The 20095-nt window shown below is 39.3% G+C and overlaps 1 protein-coding gene across 1 annotated transcript in view; it reads left to right on the top strand.

The window, feature by feature from the left end:
* The first annotated feature begins 2216 nt into the window (after nt 1-2216).
* The window catches only part of CFAP221 (cilia and flagella associated protein 221), an 18255-nt gene continuing 376 nt past the window's right edge, over nt 2217-20095 (top strand). Inside the window, exons 1-23 of the mRNA XM_026035106.1 lie at nt 2217-2386; nt 3356-3456; nt 4491-4577; nt 4675-4770; nt 5293-5393; nt 6365-6468; nt 7983-8142; nt 8693-8816; nt 8903-9014; nt 9283-9391; nt 9977-10064; nt 11215-11304; nt 11676-11771; nt 12827-12917; nt 13837-13955; nt 14331-14411; nt 15490-15597; nt 15746-15922; nt 16735-16893; nt 17286-17380; nt 17927-18016; nt 18210-18329; nt 19326-19355. Of these exons, the coding sequence (XP_025890891.1) occupies nt 2248-2386; nt 3356-3456; nt 4491-4577; nt 4675-4770; nt 5293-5393; nt 6365-6468; nt 7983-8142; nt 8693-8816; nt 8903-9014; nt 9283-9391; nt 9977-10064; nt 11215-11304; nt 11676-11771; nt 12827-12917; nt 13837-13955; nt 14331-14411; nt 15490-15597; nt 15746-15922; nt 16735-16893; nt 17286-17380; nt 17927-18016; nt 18210-18329; nt 19326-19355 (2477 nt within the window). The 5' untranslated portion in view covers nt 2217-2247. The remainder of the gene's footprint in view (nt 2387-3355; nt 3457-4490; nt 4578-4674; nt 4771-5292; nt 5394-6364; nt 6469-7982; nt 8143-8692; nt 8817-8902; nt 9015-9282; nt 9392-9976; nt 10065-11214; nt 11305-11675; nt 11772-12826; nt 12918-13836; nt 13956-14330; nt 14412-15489; nt 15598-15745; nt 15923-16734; nt 16894-17285; nt 17381-17926; nt 18017-18209; nt 18330-19325; nt 19356-20095) is intronic.

The following is a 20095-nucleotide window of genomic DNA, read 5'->3' as shown; positions in this document are numbered from 1 at the left end:
AAAGTTATCGTTATGCACAATCCTGAAATTCCTCCTATGGATTTTTCTATTGCATGTGGAAAAAAATGTGCATAAAGTCTTAAAGCAGGAAAAACTATTGAGGCCACAGTATTGGGAGCACAGGATTTTAAGATGCTGGCTTATTTATTATTTAGTATTACACAGGGCAGTAAATCAAACAGCTTTTTACAAGCTTGAAAAACCTAGCAGACTAGAAAAATGGACAAATACCAAACATAAGACCACAAAATGCGATGGGGAGTGGGTCATATGAGTCCTCAGAACTGATCCAGGTAATTATGCTGGGCATCCCTGGGATCTTTCCCTGAGCCCTTCCTCCCTTAAACTTTGTTGATTGGTGGCACTTTGGATTTGGGTCGTGCAAGCCTGTRTGAGAGTGGAGTACCACAGTGCAAGCATTTGAGTTTTCATACCAAAAATTCAACTGTGGAACTGCTGGATCCTAAAGTATTGCCATCTCTGATGTGACTCACTCAACCTCAGTTGTTCAAGCAGCTCATACCTTTTGTGCCAGTGCTGCAGGAGCAACAAGGTGCCKTATGGCAAGAATCTGGCGGAGCCTATAACGCGTCTAGCTCTACGTTGTGTGCTTTGTAATTAATGCAGCACCATCCTGAGCTGTGCACCCACCTTTCCATTCATGAGAAGCACATTCAAAATGAGGTTTTCTTAGGCAGGAATAATCTGGCGTGTCTGCTTCTCAACTCACTACTTTTGCCAAAAATATGTTGCCCTTCCCAGCATGCAGCAGGCTGTAGGAGAGCTAAGGTATGTGTGAATATATCTAGGAAGATAATTCTTTGTGGAGGGATTGTGTCTGGTTTCCTGATTGCATAATATTTGCATTTGTCATTAGATAAGTTTATGTTCTGATAACTGTGCTTACTTAACACGGGATCTGTAATTGGCCCTTGACCTTCTGGGTTTACAGTTATCTTCACCAAACAAATAATCCAGCTGATGCTATCTAAACAAAAAGAAATCAAATGCCAGTTTTCTTATCCCTCATATTAATATTTAAAAAAATAAAGATTATCAGCCCAAACACTCAGGGGAGATTGGAAAAAAAAAGTCTCTACAGAAGTAAATTTGGAGAGTGCAACTATCCAAAGAATCTTTTCTCCTTTCTCTGTTCTGGAGGACCTGAAGAAAGAGAGGACCGACACTGTGCTAAAGGCCAAGCATCTTCAGTGAGCAACAGTACAGATGAAAATGCCCCAAGTGCAAGGSAGTGCTGTGGGAGCAACATTTGCTGGCATGGTTTTGCCATGTACACATATGCTTAGCGCACACGCACTCTCTGTAGGCAGAGCTTCTCCTAAGATCTTTGGAAAGGGTGAATCGAGTTGCCCAAGGTACAGCATGCCAGCTCAGAGATGTCCTATCCTGCCCAAGTGTCAGGCTTATTATGCTTGCTCCACCCCTGAAGATTTACTTTCTATAAGGGCAGGATAGGACATGTAGAAGAGCTGTGGGAAGGTCTCGTATAATGAGGATAATAGTTGAAATATTTTTAGAGCTCCGTCTRCTTGTGCAAGATAGATTGTGTTGTGTGAAGTGCCATTTCTGACTGGGTGTCAGGGTACTGGAGTGTATCGCTGCTTTACAGTTTGCCTTTCAGCTCATGCCCTTTCTGTGGATGGTATAATCCTGAGCTTTCTTTGGAAATAAATGCTGGTCAAAACGGTAACCCCTTATGATGGCTTAACTTTTCATGGAGCTTTGCAGACATAGGAAAGCTTTGCACACCTGACAGGGAGACTTTTGCAGCGTATCTGACCACTAATTCCACAATATTCAGTGACTAGGTAGAATTACCAGCAGCACAGGGCTTGGCTACCTGTGTCCCACAAGGGGTCTTAACTGTGTAAAGCCAAAATGAACAACAGGCTAGAGTCTGTCTCATGATTTGACTCCTGATTCTCTAAAGTTGACGAAATTTATCTTATATTAATACCCAGCTTCATGGATGTTTGTCACTTAGCCATTTGGTAATTTTGCCTACAAGTTATAGTCCAGAATGTGAGTCATTATAAATCTGTTATTTAGGTAGCAGAGRAGGATTTTAAGTGATCCCAGGATATGATCTATCTCCTAAGGAACAAGCAGTTCTAGGCAGCAGGAGTTACCGGTACAAGGGAAGGCACTTTGATGATTATGTTATTTTGATTTGCACCCAGGTGCTGAAGTATTTTACTACCACTTGAACTCCATTTCTGTCCTAATATGGAGATGGTTCAGTCAGCCTCTACAGAATTCATTAGTGCTGAGAAATCCTTCAAGAAGATACCCAGTGTCCTTCTGGACAGCCTAGTGGAGGAACCTAAAGAAAGACAGGCTGTCCCCAACCACCTGCTGGAATCCAGTAAGTTTTTACTGTCTTATTCTTCTCCAACTTTAAAGTAATCCTGGTAGCCAGCAAAGTGTTCGTGTCTGTACTGTTCCTAACTGGCCTCTAAATTTTGTGGTGACTGGTTGAAGCCATAGCATGCCAAGCATCACAGAATCACATAATATCTGATGTTGGAAGGGACTTGTGGAGATCACCTGGTTAAACTTSGCAGCTCAGAGTCAGCTAGAGCAGGTTGCTCAGCACCATGTCCAGTCCGGTTTTGAGTATCTCCAAATCTGGAGACTCCACAGCCTCCATCAGGACCCTCACATCCTTTCCTGCCAAGCTGCTTTCCAGCTAGTTGGTCCCCAGTTTGTACTGGAGCTTGGAGTTTTCCCTTCTCCARGTGCAGGACTTATCACTGACCTTTCCTGATCTTCAAGAGGATCAAGTCAGCTCATTTCTGGAACCTTTCAAGGTTGCTCTGAATATCAGCACACCCATCTGGTCTATCAACCACTCCTCTGAAATTTGTAGCATTTGTGAACTTGCTGTGCTGAGAGTGCACCTTGCCCCATACTCAACTTATTAATGAAGATGTTGAACAGCAGATTGGTCAGACATGATTTGCCTTCATAAATCCATTCTGACTACTCCCAGTCACATTCTTGTTCACATGCTTGGAAATATATTCCAGGATTATTTGCTCCATTCCCTATCCTAGGAATGGTTGGGAGACTCACTTGTAGGTCCCTGGATTCTCCATTTTGTCTAGAGAGAAACTACCCTAGGATCATGAACCTGTTGGGGTGGCAGATGCCATCTTAGTACTTCATTTGATGAGTTAGACATTTGCACATCATATCTTAGCAAGGAGAAACAAGCTCTGTCTCTGTTTTCTCTTTACAACACACTGAGTGATATATAAACATGCTGATTAAATGTAACCATCATGATTTCTGTTTCACCTGCTCTCCTTTTCTCCCTGATTGTTTTTTCCAGGGAGTTACTCCAAACTTCAGAGGAATGAAGTCATCCAGGCTGAGCCTGCTGTGYTGCACTATGGAGGGTATGAAACTGGAAAACATCACCAGCAGACACTGGTAAGTGTCASAGCAGAGATCCTCTCAGGGCTTGTAAAAGATAACAAAAGCTGAGTGAGTTGCTTGTGATCATGAGTCCCCTTCCTGTATAGAATAGTCTGTAAGGAAGCACTACCCCAAGGGCCTTGAGAAGCAAAACAGAAGGTAACTAAACAAACAGGATGTTGTCCTTTGCAGTCTTTGTTTTGCCTGTGTCTATGAGCGGAGTTAGAATGATGTGTGACTTGCACGTCACTCATAAAGGATTCCTAYTTTAAACCCATAAAGGATTGTTCTCAGAATATATTGGACTGACTTTGTGGCTCCAAACATGTTCACTAGTAGGAAGATTTTGAAAGTGTCTGGCCTTCTGGCAAGTGCAGTCTCATCYAAGGAAGGAAAGTCAGGACGTTTATGTTTGATTCCTTTTCCCGATTAATACTTTAAGCATCTACTTTTCTTCTCTCTGCTTTTCCTTTTGTCTGTCTTTGTTCTTATAGAAAGTGCTTTGAGGCAGAGGTTGGATGGCTATGATGGGCTAGGTTGACCAGGTATAAGGAAAGTAAGCAAGATGCAGGAGGCTTTGCAGGCTGAACTGKCACAGTCCAAAGGTTTGTWWCTTTGTGATACAGAACAAAACAGGRGAGTAATTTCTGTTCTTTCATACCTCTGTAAAAGTGAAGTCAGTGATTGCACTTGTTTTTAAATTCCTTTTACGTGTAAACAAAATAGCACCAGAATCTGATTCAGAGRTATCAGAGTAATCGGTGATTACTCTTGTTGATTTTAGGGATTTACATAGATTAAGCTGTAAATCTTCCTAAGGAAAGAACTCTGACTTAGTTCCAAAGATTAAAAATGTGGGTTGCAAGGTTTAAATAGTTTTCTTTTTAAATTTAGAGCATAGAAAAGCTATTTCTAGCAAGGTAGAAATGATTACTTCTTTGCTTAATGTAACATCTTTGCTTTGGACAGTCTCAAAAATACAATAGGCATTCACAAACAACCGTCCATGTTGTAAAGCATTTGGGTTTTGGTTTTCTTTTGTTCTACAGAAGCTGATAAATATTTCTGGTGACGTAATAAACCTCCACATTATACCACCCCAGACAAAGTATTTTCAGATCAAATACAACAAAACAGTAAGTGTCTGAAGACCCTCATGCAGCACTTTGGGATACAGCACCGTGTTGTTTCATATTCAATTTTCTTCTAYCCTTTCTCCATGTTGTTTTCTAGCACCGTCTTGTCCCTGGCTTGTCATTTGTGGTTACTGTTGATTTTTGTCCTGATGAGTGGCGATATTACTATGACTGCATCCGAATTCATTGTCAGGTAAGGATTTATTGTAAGAAAATGTAGTTCTAATGGAATAAAACAGAAGTTAAGGCATGATGCTGATGAAAAAACAAAGGTACAATTAATGCCCAACATTAAAAGATCTGCCACAAATGGTACATTGCTTATTAGGGCTACATGAATTCATATGAAGAAGTCACGATTGGAATATTTTTATTTTAAGCACCCATTTTTTAGCATATTTTTTCCAGACTGTAAATATCCCAGAGCTGTGGGAAGACTATCAGCCTCCTTTTGTAATTCTTTGCCCATACATCCATCTTCAAGCTTTACCGATGGAGTGTTTCAGCTGAGCAGGCTTGCAGGTGCTCTAGATAGATATTGAAAGTATGGAGACAGTTGCATAGTGAAAGCAGACAGAATATCAGAATTAGCCCACACAGTGATGATCTTAGAGGTGTTGCATACCCAGTTACTGACTAAATGTTATACGAACTTTTACTTTCCATAGCATTTATTCAGTGTAAGTAATTAATATTTACCATGTTTTTTTGGTAGGGAGAAGATACATTACTCATTCCTGTACAYGCCTACCCTGCTGTGAATGTTGTAGAATTTCCATCGTTTATAAATCTGTCTGATGTAACAGTTGGTCAGAGGTGAGTGAAGGCGATACATGTATAGGAGCTATAGCAAGATATATACGTAGATGGAACTCAAATTTCAGCTTGTCTAAATTGGTGATGACTCCATTCATCATCTGGTGAAGTGCAGGACTTCAGGAGCAGGCTGCAGTAAGGCAGAGAAAAAAAAAAGTCCTTCCTATTATTATTTATTTTCCTAAGCTTTTCAAAATGTGCTTTACAAAGGAATACTCTGTATAACGTGCTTTATTTGCTAATCTGCAAGATAAGATTTCAGTCAAACAGTTTATATGAAACAGAAATAAGCCTGGGAGAATTAGTCTTGATTTGTAGGATGATGGATGGAGTTAGACCAACTCTTGCATTTCAGCTTGTTACATGAAAACAGATTCAGAAAAAAAGCCAGAGGACATGAACAGATGTTTTCTAATCACACAATCAAAATGAGGTTTAAAGGGGTTTTATGAAAATGAGGCCCCTGCAGCGTTACTTTTGCAGTGGTTAAAGTCCAATCTCGCTGATTGTATCCAGAGTATCCAGCTCTTTTGTAGACTTTACACTAGAGTCTTGTCTCATCCTTTTCTGCAAGGAAACTCATGCAAGGAGCCTGATTTCTGATGCTGTACTTTTTGTAGCTCCAATTTGGATTGTTCTTCTTTGCTAGACAATGCAGCTTTTAAGAACATGAGATGCACAGAAATAACTTCTAGAAAGTTATAAGATATTCTGTTTGGCTAGGAGAAAGTAATTTAAGATGTAAACTACTTAGCAATCAAATCAAGATTTAGTTCTAGATTCCCGAGTGAATGGTCTGAAGTATTTTACTRTTTTGGAACAACAAGAAATGACTGCTTTCATATTAAAGTAATCCATCTCTCTCACATGGATAGATCCAGGGCATGTTGTGTATAATATTGTTTTCCAGCTAGCTATTGATGATCGATGGCAATTTCATTAATTCTTTCTTCTTCYTTTCTCTTTTTCAGTAAGGAATATGTTATACCTTTGCAGTGCAGCTGTCCCATAGATTTTGAATTCCACATTGATTTCATTCAGCGTCACAAAGCCTTCACTGTCCAGCCAACGTCTGGTAGATTGCACTTACTTAAAATTCTAAAACTTAAATGCATATTTACTGAGTGTATTTACTTGTGAACATTTCTTCAGTGTTGGGTAGAAATGAGTGTAGAAAGATACAACCTTTACCCCAGTGTTTGTGGATAAAAGCCAGGCCCTGATGTGGCTCAGTGACCCTRTGTGACACTTCTCAATGTTGGAAAATGATTTTTCTCTTTTGGAGATGCTTGGGTATTATCAAATCCAGGTTGTAGGGAGGAAATCATCACTGCTTCAGGACAGTCTGTTTATCTACAGYGTATTGCAAACCTGTCTGACTGAAGAAATCTGTCAAAGACTGTAGTAGTGACTGTGTGCGTTGCTGCTGATYCTGTTGTTGATATACAGGAAAAATAAAAGATGACCTCTGCTCCATCAAACTTGTCCCCATATATATGTTGCCTTAGTGGTCTGGAAGAATTCACTACAACTCTGTACAACAGCCTCAGGAGCTGTTACAGCCAAATGCATTGTTCGCAAAGTGAACTGTGTTGCTGTTTTGGTTTTGGCTATTTTTCTTGCTGTGTGCTGTAAGAAGTTGTAACTGTAAGAGAGGAAAAGGAAAAAAAATACAATTGAGTAGAGCTAGGGATGAGGTGTACAAATCATTACTTGATTTTGTTTGTTTTTGACACAGTCACAAGCAAAGTTGCTGGAACTAGTTCAAGTTTTCTAAGTTGGTTCAATTCTGGTGAGGGAAGAAATATAAAAATCCCAGAAAAACATCCATCTAGTAAAAGTTTGTAGCCAAAAGTTGAAGTGGTCAGCCACTAAGGTGATGAGAACTCTCTAAGGAGCAAGTAGCAGTTTCAGCTCCTACTAAAGTCCTTGGGCGCTGTAACTAGCAATGATCAAATAATGTAACAAACAAAAGTATAGATTGCAGAAAACTAGGTAGTGATCACTTTACAAAGATGCTCAATTAATATTTTATGATATTAATGATTAACTGAATAAAGTCCGTGTTCCCCAAACTGAGAAACATCAGGAGCTGCATCTGATTGCAGCTGACTGTTTAGAGTTAAATTGGATTGAGAAAATCATGGAAGGGGTAATAAGGAACTAAGATACAGTAAAGGCAACTAATACATTAAATATGGACCATTCCCCAAGCCTGAATGAGCACAGATAAAGGTACTTATAGTGCTATTTATGAAGTTTTCTTGAGAAAAAAAAGAAAAAAACAGGCAATTGAGTGTGGCAGATATAAGTGGAGTATTTTTGTATATAAATAGTGTCTATCATTTTCAAAACAGCAAGGAGTGGTCTTGTAGTCTGTGTCCAATCTCATTGCTATTGCAAAATATCTCCCATTAGTTGGTAACCAATAGTTCTGGAAACATATTTGGAGATCTAAAATAGTTTCCAGGCCTTTTGAAATCAACTCAAAGACTAATATTGTTAAAAAATATAGTCCAGAATTCATTCAGTATACCTGAGTGGCTTGACAAGGGAAGTATTCTGATTATTTTTCTCCACTAATCACAGGAATCATTCCAGGCAATGGGAAAGTGGAAGTAACTGTGAAATATTCTCCACTTCAGTATGGAACAGCGCACATGAAAATGCAGTTGTGGATTTCACAGTTTCACTCAAAACCCTATGTATGTGTATTCACAGGAACATCAACACCCCATCTAGGTCTGATGTATGTGTGGATGACTGATCTTTGAATATTTTTGTTCAATTCTAAAAAATACTCATGAGATGGAGTTTCATGCAATTTTACTGTAATCATTTTAATTATTTTTGTTTATACAAACTTAGAATGTTCTAATATCATTCAAGTCTTAATGCTTGTACCTGCTCTTTTGGTAGCATGTCATCTGTTCAGAGTACTCGGACTTTGTGTGAAATGAAACTGTACCAAAATAAAAATGAGATGTTAAATACCCCCAAAGAAATGTTAGGCGTTCTCAGCCTYTATTATACCTGCTGTATTTTGTTGTTGTTGCTGAGATCTTGCAAGACAAAGGGTTGTTTTTGCTTTTTTTTTTAGGCAGTAAGATCTTTTGGCCTATACCTATTTTTTTATAAACTGGCAAGCTAGTGAAATTTGAARTTTTGATTCCAGTCATAATTTGAGAGAGAAAATTCCAATTTCTTTTGTGTATCTGGGAGGGATGTAAATGCACGATCTGGACTTAAATCCATTTTCAGAGTACTTATAAAGCAATGTCTATCCTTCTGACACCTAGAAAAGAGGAATTTGAAAAGCAAAGAAGTCCTTCAAAGAAAAAAGCTGTGTCTACAGGAAAATCACTGGTGTGGAGAAGAGACCAGCCCAGTCAACCACRATCCAGGCCTATTCAAAAAGTAAAGGTGTGAAACGATAATAAGCAGAAGTACTTTTCAGGACTAACACTCCTCCTTGCTTCTATTCCTCCCTGTTAATTCTTATCTCCTAGGAAATTGAATACCAAAACCTCAGATTCCCCACAGACTTGTCAAATCCACATGCTGTGGCAACTGTTTTGAATCAGGAACCAGGCAAATTGAAGATTAAGGACTTGAGAGAAGGTAACATAATTAAGCCTAATTAACATAATTAAGCATAAATAAGAAAGAAGTAACATAATAAGTAAAAAAAATGGTCTTACAGTTTTGTATAGGATTCTAATGGGCAACTCAGGTTCAGAATTTTTGAGATTGTGTGGTTATAGTTTCTGTGAGAAATGTCACCTTAGCTTTGTGCATTARTAAGTTTGGTTATCACAGTGGATATTTTTCCCAATTAAAAACTCAGATCTGATTTGAYGTAAGATATGACTTTCTGACGTTCCTGCAGTCCTTCGCCAAGGCAATGAAGGGATGAAAACAAGGCAGATGAAGGAAGCTGTGTTTGAACAAAAAGTCAAACAAGCTGTGCAGGAAGAGGAAGAGAACCATATGAAGTGGTGAGTGTTAATTATCCCTGTTATTAGCAACACTAGAGTTTGCCTAAGTAAGGCTCCTGTAGATGATGTATGTGTTATCCACTAATACGTAATGCTGCCATTTCAAGTTACGATCTTTTTTTCCCCTATGTTTCAGTTACYATTGTTTCACTTCCATTCTTCTCCACTTGTGCCTAAGGCGAATCAGATTAGTTTTAACAGTGGTAACTGAATGAGGTATTTGAGTTTACTGTGGTTGCATTCAGGTTAAAAACTGCTGCTCTCCTGTTCTCCTAACTCTGTTCCCATACATTTCTGCCTTGTGCCCTGTGCTAAAGACAAAGGGAGCCTTTGCCATGGTTGTTAATAAAGGTTGAACATGGACTGAAATGCATATAATACAGAGTGAATAGAATTACATATGCATATCAAATAAGGTAACATGCATATTGATGTGTTTAAGCACATCGCAGTTGTGTTTGCAATCCATTTTTCACACCACAGGTCATAGTTCTCAACATCATAAGAAGAGAATTAGTCCATTTTCCTTTAAATAAGCAAACTGTGTTAAGTAAAACATTTTTCTTTCCTCTACTATAAATGTAGGCAAGTTCATAAAGGCAAAGATCCAATATCTATGAAATTTAAAAAAGAGATTATTGAAAACCGACAGAGGGAAGAAGAACAATACAAGGTTAGCCTTTGCTGTTAGTTCTGTTATTTTAAAATCAAACTTACACTTTTGGACTATCTTCTGTGCACTAGTGAACATTATTAAGTTCTTAGTCTTTTCAGCTTTTCTTAATACATCAGTGCAAACTTGTACTTCCTGCAACTTTAACGTGATTATTTCTGTCATTGTTTCTTAGATGTTTTTATGTTGGGGGAAGAGGGAAAATTATTAGTGGAAGTGTGAYACAATATTTTCCCAACCTGTTAGCTTTGCACCCAGCACCATCCCAGTGCAACACTGCAGAGGAATCATCTGAGCCCTGCAGTGGCCTCCAGCCTGCTGTGTGTATTGTACTGCTCTGAAGAGTTCGTTTCTTGTGTGACTCGGAACTAAAAACATCAGTACTCACACTGARCCGTAGAGAAATACTTCATCAAGTGCCTTTTCTAGAGCCTTGGCCTATCTTTGGTTTCTTTCAGTCACCGCAGACTGTGATTTGTGTTCCATGGAGGTGAGAGCAGCAGCAGATGGGGGCAGGAAATATTTGTTCTCAAATGGTGCAGCCCTCAGGGACTTCCCTTCCTATTTCCCAGTTTGCTGGCTCTGCTGTCACATACAAGCAGCCTGTTTTTCACATGCAAACAGTGGGTAAGGAGAACTGGGATGGAAGATGCTCTAAGAAGAGAAGCTCTTTTATTCATCCAGCATGCCTTGACACACAAAAGTAAGGGAGTTTCAAAGGAGTGAAAAGATATGAGCAGAAAACTSTTTCATACATGAGCAGATTAAAGAGCAAGCACCATTGGAAACCATGGTAAATKAAGAGTTCTTAGAAATGGGAAAGCTGCAGGCAGTTTATGTAGGRATGTTTGAGTGCTAGCTTACAGCATTCTTTCTGCAAAGTTTCTCTGTGCTGATTTTGGCTATGCAAAGTGATCTGTGTTTCATTAGGGTGGGAATCTGATTGAAACTCATGCCTAGAAAGACATTATTTACTTCGTTTGATTTACTAAAATGTTGCACTAATCGTTCCCTGGAAGGGGAATGAAGCCTGTATTTTGTCAACTGGCTCCAGAACGTTACTTTCTAAGTGAGTTTCCTCTAATTGTAAGTGAGGAAACAATTCATTGAATACTTTGTACTAATGTGGCTGTTCTTGATGGCAAATTAGATCCAAAGAGGAGATCCTGTCATAGAAAAGGAGTTTCAAAGGAACAAAGTAGAAGTTTCTTTCAGACGTGTTATCCGGCCTGTTCAGCAGGTTTGTTTATATGTTACTATCATCTATTAACCTAACAAACTGCTTTAGCAATTTGTCAATAAATGTCTTTCCTCCTAATGTCCCCACTTCTGTGTCTGTATCTTATTTATGACTTTTATTCTAGTAGATTATGGCCAGCACCATGCTGTGTGAACAATTCATCTTCTCATATTCTGATCTTCTAATATTAGAAGCAARTGGAAATCTGAAGGCCTAAACTGAAATTCATGCTGCTAATTTAAAAAAAAAAAAAAGCATGTCCTTTATGTTTTTCCCCTTCCTATTCTCTCTTTCCCCTTCCTTTTCCTTTCTTTTTCCTCATCCATTTCTCTATACATCCCCTCATCCCTTTCCCCTTTCCTACCATGCAGTGTCCAAGTGTCCATCCTACGTTTGACTTGCTCCGTAATGACCCTTGGGACAAGAGAAACAGGATGTTGAGGAAATTCCAACAAGCAGCATACAAGGTAATGTGAACAACCAAAAAACAAAGTTTTTATCAAAGATGGAGCCAGACTGCAGCAGTACATGAGAGAACGGGTGTGAATACAAGCAGGAGAGGTGTAGGCTGTAGATAAGGAAGACCTTTTTCACTATGAGGACAGTCAAKTATTGGAGCAGGTCACTCAGATAGATTGTGCAGCCTCTATCTTTGGAGGTTTTCAGGACCAGACTGGCCAAARCCTTGAGCAAGATGGTCTGATCTCATAGCTTCTCTTAACTTGAAGTAGGAAGTTGGCCTAGAGACCTCTTAAGGTCCCTTCCTTCCTGAATTATTCTGTGGTTTTGTGTATTCTTTTAAGAAGCTAAAGATGATATCGATAGAATGACTTGTCAAGTTAATATCTTTCATTTGCGCTGCTTTTTTTCCCCAGCAAATTCAAATGCTGCAAGCAATGTGCAGTTTTCCTGCACTCCTAATTTGCAGTTTARATGTTTTTCTTAGATATATTCTTTACCACTGTCTGCAGTATTAGACTCAGTACAAAAGTCCCACGTGKTACAAATAATGATGTGGCAGAATGATCTCTTCTGGTATTAAAATCTAGGGATCTTCACAGTCAGTTTGTGACACATAGCACTGGGCAAATTGCACAGTGCATATTGCTACCTATATACTTATTTTCCATTTTCCAGTTTCACAGAACCAAAAGTATTCATTTGACCATSATTAATTGTCTGTTTACTTATCATTTTATATATACACACACACACCACACACCAATAGATACACCTGAAGTATTTTGGCCTATCAAAAGAGTCTGTTAAAATGTAAGACTAAAGGAGTAGTTACACAAATTTTGATGTGTAAGGTCACTGTGAAATAAATATCTATTCTCCATCCCCATTTTATCCCTCCTGAACAGAAGGCAGGARAGTAGCAAAGGCAGCAAAAATTCTTAAATAGACATGTCTGAATGACCTTTGTAGCAAAGTTAGAAGTATTGTGGATTGCTATGGCTGTACATCTTAGACTGTTCAGCTTAATATTTATCTTTATAATTTGTAATAATTCTCTTAGATTGTGATTCAAATTCGACAAAATCGCTTGCTGCATTTGTTCCGTGGGCTCAACAGAGAAGCCAGAGGGTTGGAGGAAGTCTCTGGGYCTGGTAAGGAGTAAAAGAGCAAGCTGATATTTTGGCAGTGAATTATGATCACTTGGGTTATACCGCAGTGTGTCCAATGCACTACATTTCTACTCACATGCATATGTAAATACACAATCCGTTAATGGGAGCCTTTAAGCAGTAAAGAAAAAAGTATGGCAAGGTAGAAATAGCCACATTTGTCTATTTATAAAATTGTTTTAAAGGGTGATCAACTCTTCTTAGGATGTTTTTCTCATTTTTTTCTAAACTAATGATTGCGAGCACTCATGTGGCTTTTATTTTCGGCCTGTTCAGCTGCAAAAGGCAGTGGTTCATTTCTTTACTGTGAAATGAAAGTGTTGACCTGGAAAAATCACTTTATTAAGTCACAGAAGGAAACAGCCCTTAGATGGTGTCGTAGTTTGATGGGGACAGAGGAAGATTTGTGCCTCTTGCTTCTCATTCTTTCATATATGCTCACTTGGACAATCTCTGAAACACTTTTCCATGTGAGACCTTTCCTGCTTCTGTAAGTGGGGGCTCTTTTATTCCCAACATGCAAGAAAACTCACTGCAGGAACTGCAGGAGTGCTTCAGGCAGGAGCAGTAATGGCAGTCTGTAAAAGAGGAGTTCTGACTTAAGTCTGCCTTGCTGAGTGAAAACGGATAGAGAGGATCATGCTGCAATGTGTGGGCTGAAATGACACTCTAGAGAAGAGGTAATCACATCTGTCTAATAGTCATGGTATTGTGCCTGCTCTCCTGTAGATGTGGCATTTAAAGCGTTTAGAAAAGATTTTCTTACATCTCATATTAAAATGACTACACTCGTCTTAGGAATATGTTAAATACCTGTTTTGTGTTTGATTCTATTTTTGTAGCAGTGTATTTTTGTAACAGACATTACAAAAACATAACCTTTGCTCTCTGTTAATGRCAGAGAATGGGAGTTTCAACAAACCAGAGAAGTGTAAGGGCATTTCTTCTAGCATATCTGAAGATCGTATATTGCCATTTGAATTCCCCATTTACAGTTCCCCTCAGTTGCATTGTGATTTGGTAAGTACTGTGCCTAAAGTGGCAGCAACCAAGTGCTGCTTTTATCAAAGCTTTTCAGTGTGGCTGTTATTCTAGAGTTGCACCAAATTAATTAATTGCTTCAGAAAATAGTTTAAAACATTTGCATTCTCTTAATTTAATTCTAAATTTCTGAATGTCAATGTGTCAGAGCTAGCTAAAGTACTGAATTTTGCAGAAGAAATGGAAAAAAAAAAAGGCAACTGAAAGACCAAAATCCAAGAAGGGACTGGAGACATATCAAAGTGTTAGAACAGTTATTTTCGTGCACTTTCAAGTAGCTATGCTGAAGAATGATTGCCAATGAAAAACAAAATTCCCACCATATTGCTGGATTTTAATTCTGTGTTCTCTCAGGCACCTGATGCTCTTGGCCCAGTTCCTGTCAAATCTGCAGATATAGAAGTGAGACACGTTCTTCCCTATTATGACTTGAAGGTGAGTCAGTAGAGCTCTCAACTCTGTCCTGTGTTCTCTTTTATTAGTCCAGTTAGACACATTTTCTGCCTGATTTAATAGCCCCAGTGTACAGCACAGTAGAAATGTTGCTTTAATAAGAGTGTGTGATTAGCATTCTATTATTAAAAATAAATCTCATCTATTTCTGTAWATAACCAGCTCTAGCAGGCAGTAGGAGACAGAGTAATGAATCACCTCTGCTGAAATTATTGTATCATAAGCAGTGAGATGCATCTTCTACTTTGAATGAAGATACTGTGCAAAAGCCTCCAGGCAACTCATAGCTTTTCCTTTGATTTCAGAGAGCAAAAATGCCATCCCATTATAAAGGTGTCCTTCAACTTTAGCAAGTAATTGAAGTCTGTTTATTTGGGATTTGCATATATTTGCTTAGTCCCTGCATAAGAAGTATAGATATCTCCTTCTTGAAATRCACAGTATTAATTTTCAACTTTATGAATACAGAAACATGAAGTTTCTGTACTCTTAAGTTCTGTACTCATAGTTACTCTGTAACTTCTAAAGTTTCTTCAGACTTCTGATCCCTTTTTTCTCAAATTTTTGAGTAGCAGAAGATCAAATTCTGCATCCCATCAAAGTAAAAATATTTCCTAAAATTCGAACTGATTCAGGTGTTGGCTTAATTTCCTCTTCCCTTTTTTCCTTTTTTTTTCCAGGCCCAGAAGCATTTTGTTAGTATATTTTTTCCCATGTTACACAACTGCTTCATGTAGCAGTGTTAAGGGTATTGCTAAATACRTTTTTTTTTCTCTGCCTCACTGAGTTGAGTGCATTTGACGAAGAAACTGTTAAATCTGTGGTCTTTCACAGAAAAGCAAGAATGAAAATACTCCTTTACATTCTCATTCATCTTGTACCAGTGAAGTATTTCTCCTCAGAGATTTGGTCACATACCATATTCCTGATTAGCAGGCTATCTATTACCACAGAGATGTGACATGTCCCTGCTTAGGCTGAACTGTTCCCCTCCATCTGTGAGTTTAGCAAAAGAGATTGTTGTCGTGTCCTGCAGTGCTGCTTTTTCCTTTGCTCTTAGGTGCCTCAGCATTTCCGCATCATGGGATACCAGCCGTTCTGTACACACCATGCAGCCACAAGTTACAAACCTCAGAAGCTTTCCCGACCACTGAGGCAGGGAGCCCAGGTAACAAGTCATCTTAAATACAAACTTCCTTTACTGAAGTCACTCCCAACACTGCATTTCTACAATTATTCGATTAATTTTGTTTTCAAGACATTTTACCAAAAGGCTAAGTTCACGCTGAGATTCATTGATGTTTGTGTTTTTCAAGGATGAGTTGATTCAAGTAATTGCTTCTCCTGAGAGACAACTGAACTTGACCTCCCAGAGGGGAGATTTTCACAAGCAATCTCCAGAAGTAGCAGCAGAAAAGGAGATCAGCCTTTTAAACCTGGTTCCTCCCCAAGCTTTAGTCCACCCTCTTGAGAGCAGCCCACTTCGTATTTTTGTAAGTTGAAGTTTCTACAAAGTTTCTGCAAAGAACCTAAGAAAGGAGGGTAAATGGTTTTGTTTTATCAAGGACCCAGTATGTAATTGATGTACAATTCTCTCCATTACTTTTGTAACCTTGCCCAGGTAATAGAACTGCTGCAGTCGTCTTCTATTCAGCTAGGGGACTGCAGTTCCACTTGATCCTTAGGCAAACTGAGAAAAGGGAATTCAAACTCTTGGCTGGCACTGAATCCATCTATCTTAGAATTTCCGAGAGTTCTCATAACATTGTAAAGTAGCTTTTCCAAGTCACAGCTGTGGTGCATGGGAAGATTTTCGGTGACTTGGTTTTCCTGCAGGTTAGCATCAACTGCAGAAGGTGTCTCCCGCACCGGGCAGCGTGGCCTGGCAGTCCCTGAGGTGGCTCTGAGCCAGCAGAGGCAGCCATACAGCTCAGTGCAGTGCAGTGTGTGCGCAGCAGCGGCTCCCTGCCAGCATGGCACTGTGCCTCAGTTGGATTACTCCATCTTTCAGCACGGTTTGTTTGCTCAAATGACAGACAGGCCAGAACCCAGCTTCAGGCAAGAGTATTCTTCTCCCAGACTTGAATTGCTGTATTAGGACAGCAGAGAACATGAATGAACTGGGCAGACTTTGGGTCTGTGATGTGGAGAGAAGGGAGATCAGGTGTAACACTGAACAGGAGAGTCGCTATGAGATAAAGAAGCGAGTTTGAAGTGACTGAGTTAATTCTAAGAATTGAATTTTTATTGACTTAATTCTCTGTGGCACTCAATTTTTTTTTACTAATCTCTTCTTTGTTTTCAGAACCCCACTCCAGGTTTATTTCCAGTTTTACCTCCYTTGCCCTATTCTGAAACAAATATTGAATATCATCTTTGCCCTCTTCCAAAATATACCTTTACCAAGGAATGCCCCAAAAGATCCAGCATTCCCATCACGCAAAAGAAATTTCTGCATCACAAGGTATGGCCTGTTTGGTTTCTTGTATGGGTACCTGTCTTGTTTTTGCTTGTTTGAGGAATCCAAAAGAAAGATGAATAATCATCCTAAATAGAAAATATTCTGAAGTAYAAATTAGGCATGCACCTAAATAGTCAATAAGCAGGTCAGAATAACTTTATTATTAGACTTTTTCCATACCCTGTATATCCCTGTGTGCTTCTCTACTCTTTCTTTCTTTTCAGTCTCTGCTATATTTTCATGGCTTTGCAGTGGAGAAAGCATCTTTTAAGATACAGAGAACTGTAGATCCCCAAACTCACTTCTCAACCAAGAAGTCTGTCACTCTGTCCTCAAAGCCTCTCTCCCACTGCATTTTGTGTTGGAGGTGATTGCTGTAACACTTGTCATTTTAGGAAGTGATTCGTGGAGTAATGAACTGGAGAAGATTTTTGCCAGTGGTGTATTCTACGTTTTCTAACACTCCCACATTGACAAGTGCAAGGTCCAGGTAAGAATGATTTTGAATATACAGCACAAGTCTCCTGCACCAGCTTCTGCTGTCTGYGGCTATACAGACTAGTAACAAGTCCCACAGCTATGAATGTGGCTGTAGGTGTAATACATTGCAGCTCAGGAATCCCAAACAAATGGAGAAAACAYCTACTGACCTCCTTGGAGGGAAGATTAAGATCAATATAATTAGTGAAATATCTAGCCCTGCAACTGGAGCTTCAGTGAGGACTTTCAAAAATACCTGCTCCAAATGCTGCTTTGATTTCCTCTCAGAAGGCTCCGGGAGGTACAAGCCCCGTGTGTCTGGCCAAAACAGGCACTCCAAAACCTGTAGCATATGCAGCACCCACACACAGCAGGAGCCAGCCTGTCTCCTGCTCACCTTTCCTCATGTGACAGTACTTCCTGGGATACTCAGATTTTTATGGAATATTCAAAAATACATCTTCTTTGTAACTGCAGCTGCCATGAAGTTTACCAGCATACCTGTTGTATGCACTTACTCTCTGCCTGTCTTAAACAAGCACCATTTCCATCACAGGGATCCTTACAGTTTGGATATGCTTCCAAGAGATGTGCCACGAATGCTGGATGGCTTACCTGAGAGAGACAGGGAAAATATACATGACGAGTAAGTTTTTCTTCTGTTATGAATTAAATATGATTGATTAAGTGTTAACCACTTGTGTGGCTGTGTCTAAACCTGTCCTGAGAGATCCTCAAAGACAAAAGCACAAAGTCCTTCTTTTGTAAGACATTCTTTTGTTTTGCTTGGTTAAAATTACTTTTAAAGGGATAAAATCTCATTATTCTTCAATTTCTAGTGAGACAGATGAAACTGAGTTTGAAGTGATACTTACTCCAGACATGGTAAAAGCTGAATTTCCACAAATTGAACAGGTGCTCTCAGAAGAAGGCAAAGAGAAACCAGCAAAAGAAGAAAGGTAATGATAATTATTCATATTAGGAGAGAGGAATGGAAAGGATGGTGGTTTTTTCTCCAGAAATTTTTTTAGGAGCTGGTCACGCTCACTGTGCTATCCCAGCTTCACAACTCCATGGATGCCCATTATATTTTAGACCCACAACACAGCATGTAAAACAATTTGAGTTCCTAAAAACAGAGTTGCTTGCTCCCTGAAGTGCTATAAATTGACCACCACAAGGTCTAAATTCTGCCACTTGCTTTTAGTGTTGTCAGGTGCATGTCCCGAGTTTGGAGCTCAGCAGAGATATGAGGTATCCGGGGTTGGAGAAAGCCCTGAGGTGCAGATGAGCATTTTGTTGGGTTTAGTGATTGCCACAATGGGCAAAGAACAGGATGCAGGATGGCCCGGCAGTTCTGTGGGGCCAGARGCAGAACTGGGGATATGTGATTTTGCAGGATGGATGCAGGGAAGCAGAGTCAGAGAGAGGGACACTAGGGGCAGCATATTGAGGAGCAGGCAGCACGGTCAGGATAAATGATTTCAGAGCATGTAGGAGAAAGTGCTGGGTTCCAGCCCTGTGTTTTCACAGACATCTTGTGTGGCATTGAGCCAGTGAATGAATCTTTCTGTCCAACAGTTGTTCTTTCCTTGAAGTAGGCATAATGATGCTTAGCTGCCTAGCTGATTGGGACATGTATGATAGCTTGAGACTTTCAGAGTCACCAAGGGATGTGAATATTTCATTTTCTTTAATTTTAGAGGGAATGATTGACATTCAAATCTTGGCCAAGTCTATCAGCTATAAAAATTGTAAACCATGCTGTGTATGAGCTCTCTGATAAGCCAGCAATTGCTGTATTGTGGTTACTACAACTTTGATTGAAAATAATATGAGGTGTAAAGAGCACGTGTGTCTGGCTTGGTGCTGCTTTTTGCATTTTCTGACACTGGTTACCAGCACGTGGTTTTGGGATAGTTTGTGTAACTAAAGTGTGCCTTTTTTTTCCACAGTGCTACAATGCTGTATGGAGCTTTCTCTGGGTAAGCAGTTATATGACCATAAGATCCATTCTTTTGAARTTCAGATGTTTTCTTCAAAACTCTAGGATAATATTTTCCTAAAATACACACCTCTAGTTATTGATTTTCAAGAAACCTTTTCAGTCCAGCTTGGCTGTCTCTAAATCTGAGAATTCTACTTCAACTGATGATGAAACTCCAGTCATGGAGTGTTTGTTATATATAATAGGAAATAGCTGTGCAAAAATAACAGAATGGATATAAAAATGGCAGTTCTGCTTAAGAACTGTGGAAGCTRCTGTGAGGTAACAGAAACTCCATCCTAGTAAAAGCTGGCTTACGTTTATGCCTTAGAACAGCCAGAAGGCAGAACGTGTCCAGGTAAAGTGGCAGACATCGGATATTTATATTGAATTGGTTCATAGGCCCTGATCCTACAAGGACTGAGAACACAGCAAAGGGAAAAAAAAAAAAAAAAAGTCTTCTGGCAGATTTGGGTGGGTCTGCTTTCTCTGCCAGTTAGCCTTGGTGGGCGCTTCCTTCTTTGGCTTTTGTGAGGAGGGAAATCAAGTTTTATTATCAAACAATGCAGTTTTTCATGTGGATTCTCTTCTTCTGACCATTACTATGTATGTTTTTTCACTGATAAAAGGTAGAAACTCAACCTAGCTTATGTTTACCTATTATGTGATTGGCTTTCCTCCTTAGCCAAGTCAAGAGTAATTTCTTTTTCCCAATTTCATTAGGAAAAAGTGCATCTT

Source organism: Nothoprocta perdicaria, unplaced genomic scaffold (genome assembly GCF_003342845.1).
Source record: "Nothoprocta perdicaria isolate Ctin4 unplaced genomic scaffold, notPer1 scaffold_0, whole genome shotgun sequence".
Classification (NCBI taxonomy): Eukaryota; Metazoa; Chordata; class Aves; order Tinamiformes; family Tinamidae; genus Nothoprocta; species Nothoprocta perdicaria.
Note: the sequence above shows the minus strand (reverse complement) of the source record. Positions and strands in the feature narration are given on the sequence as shown.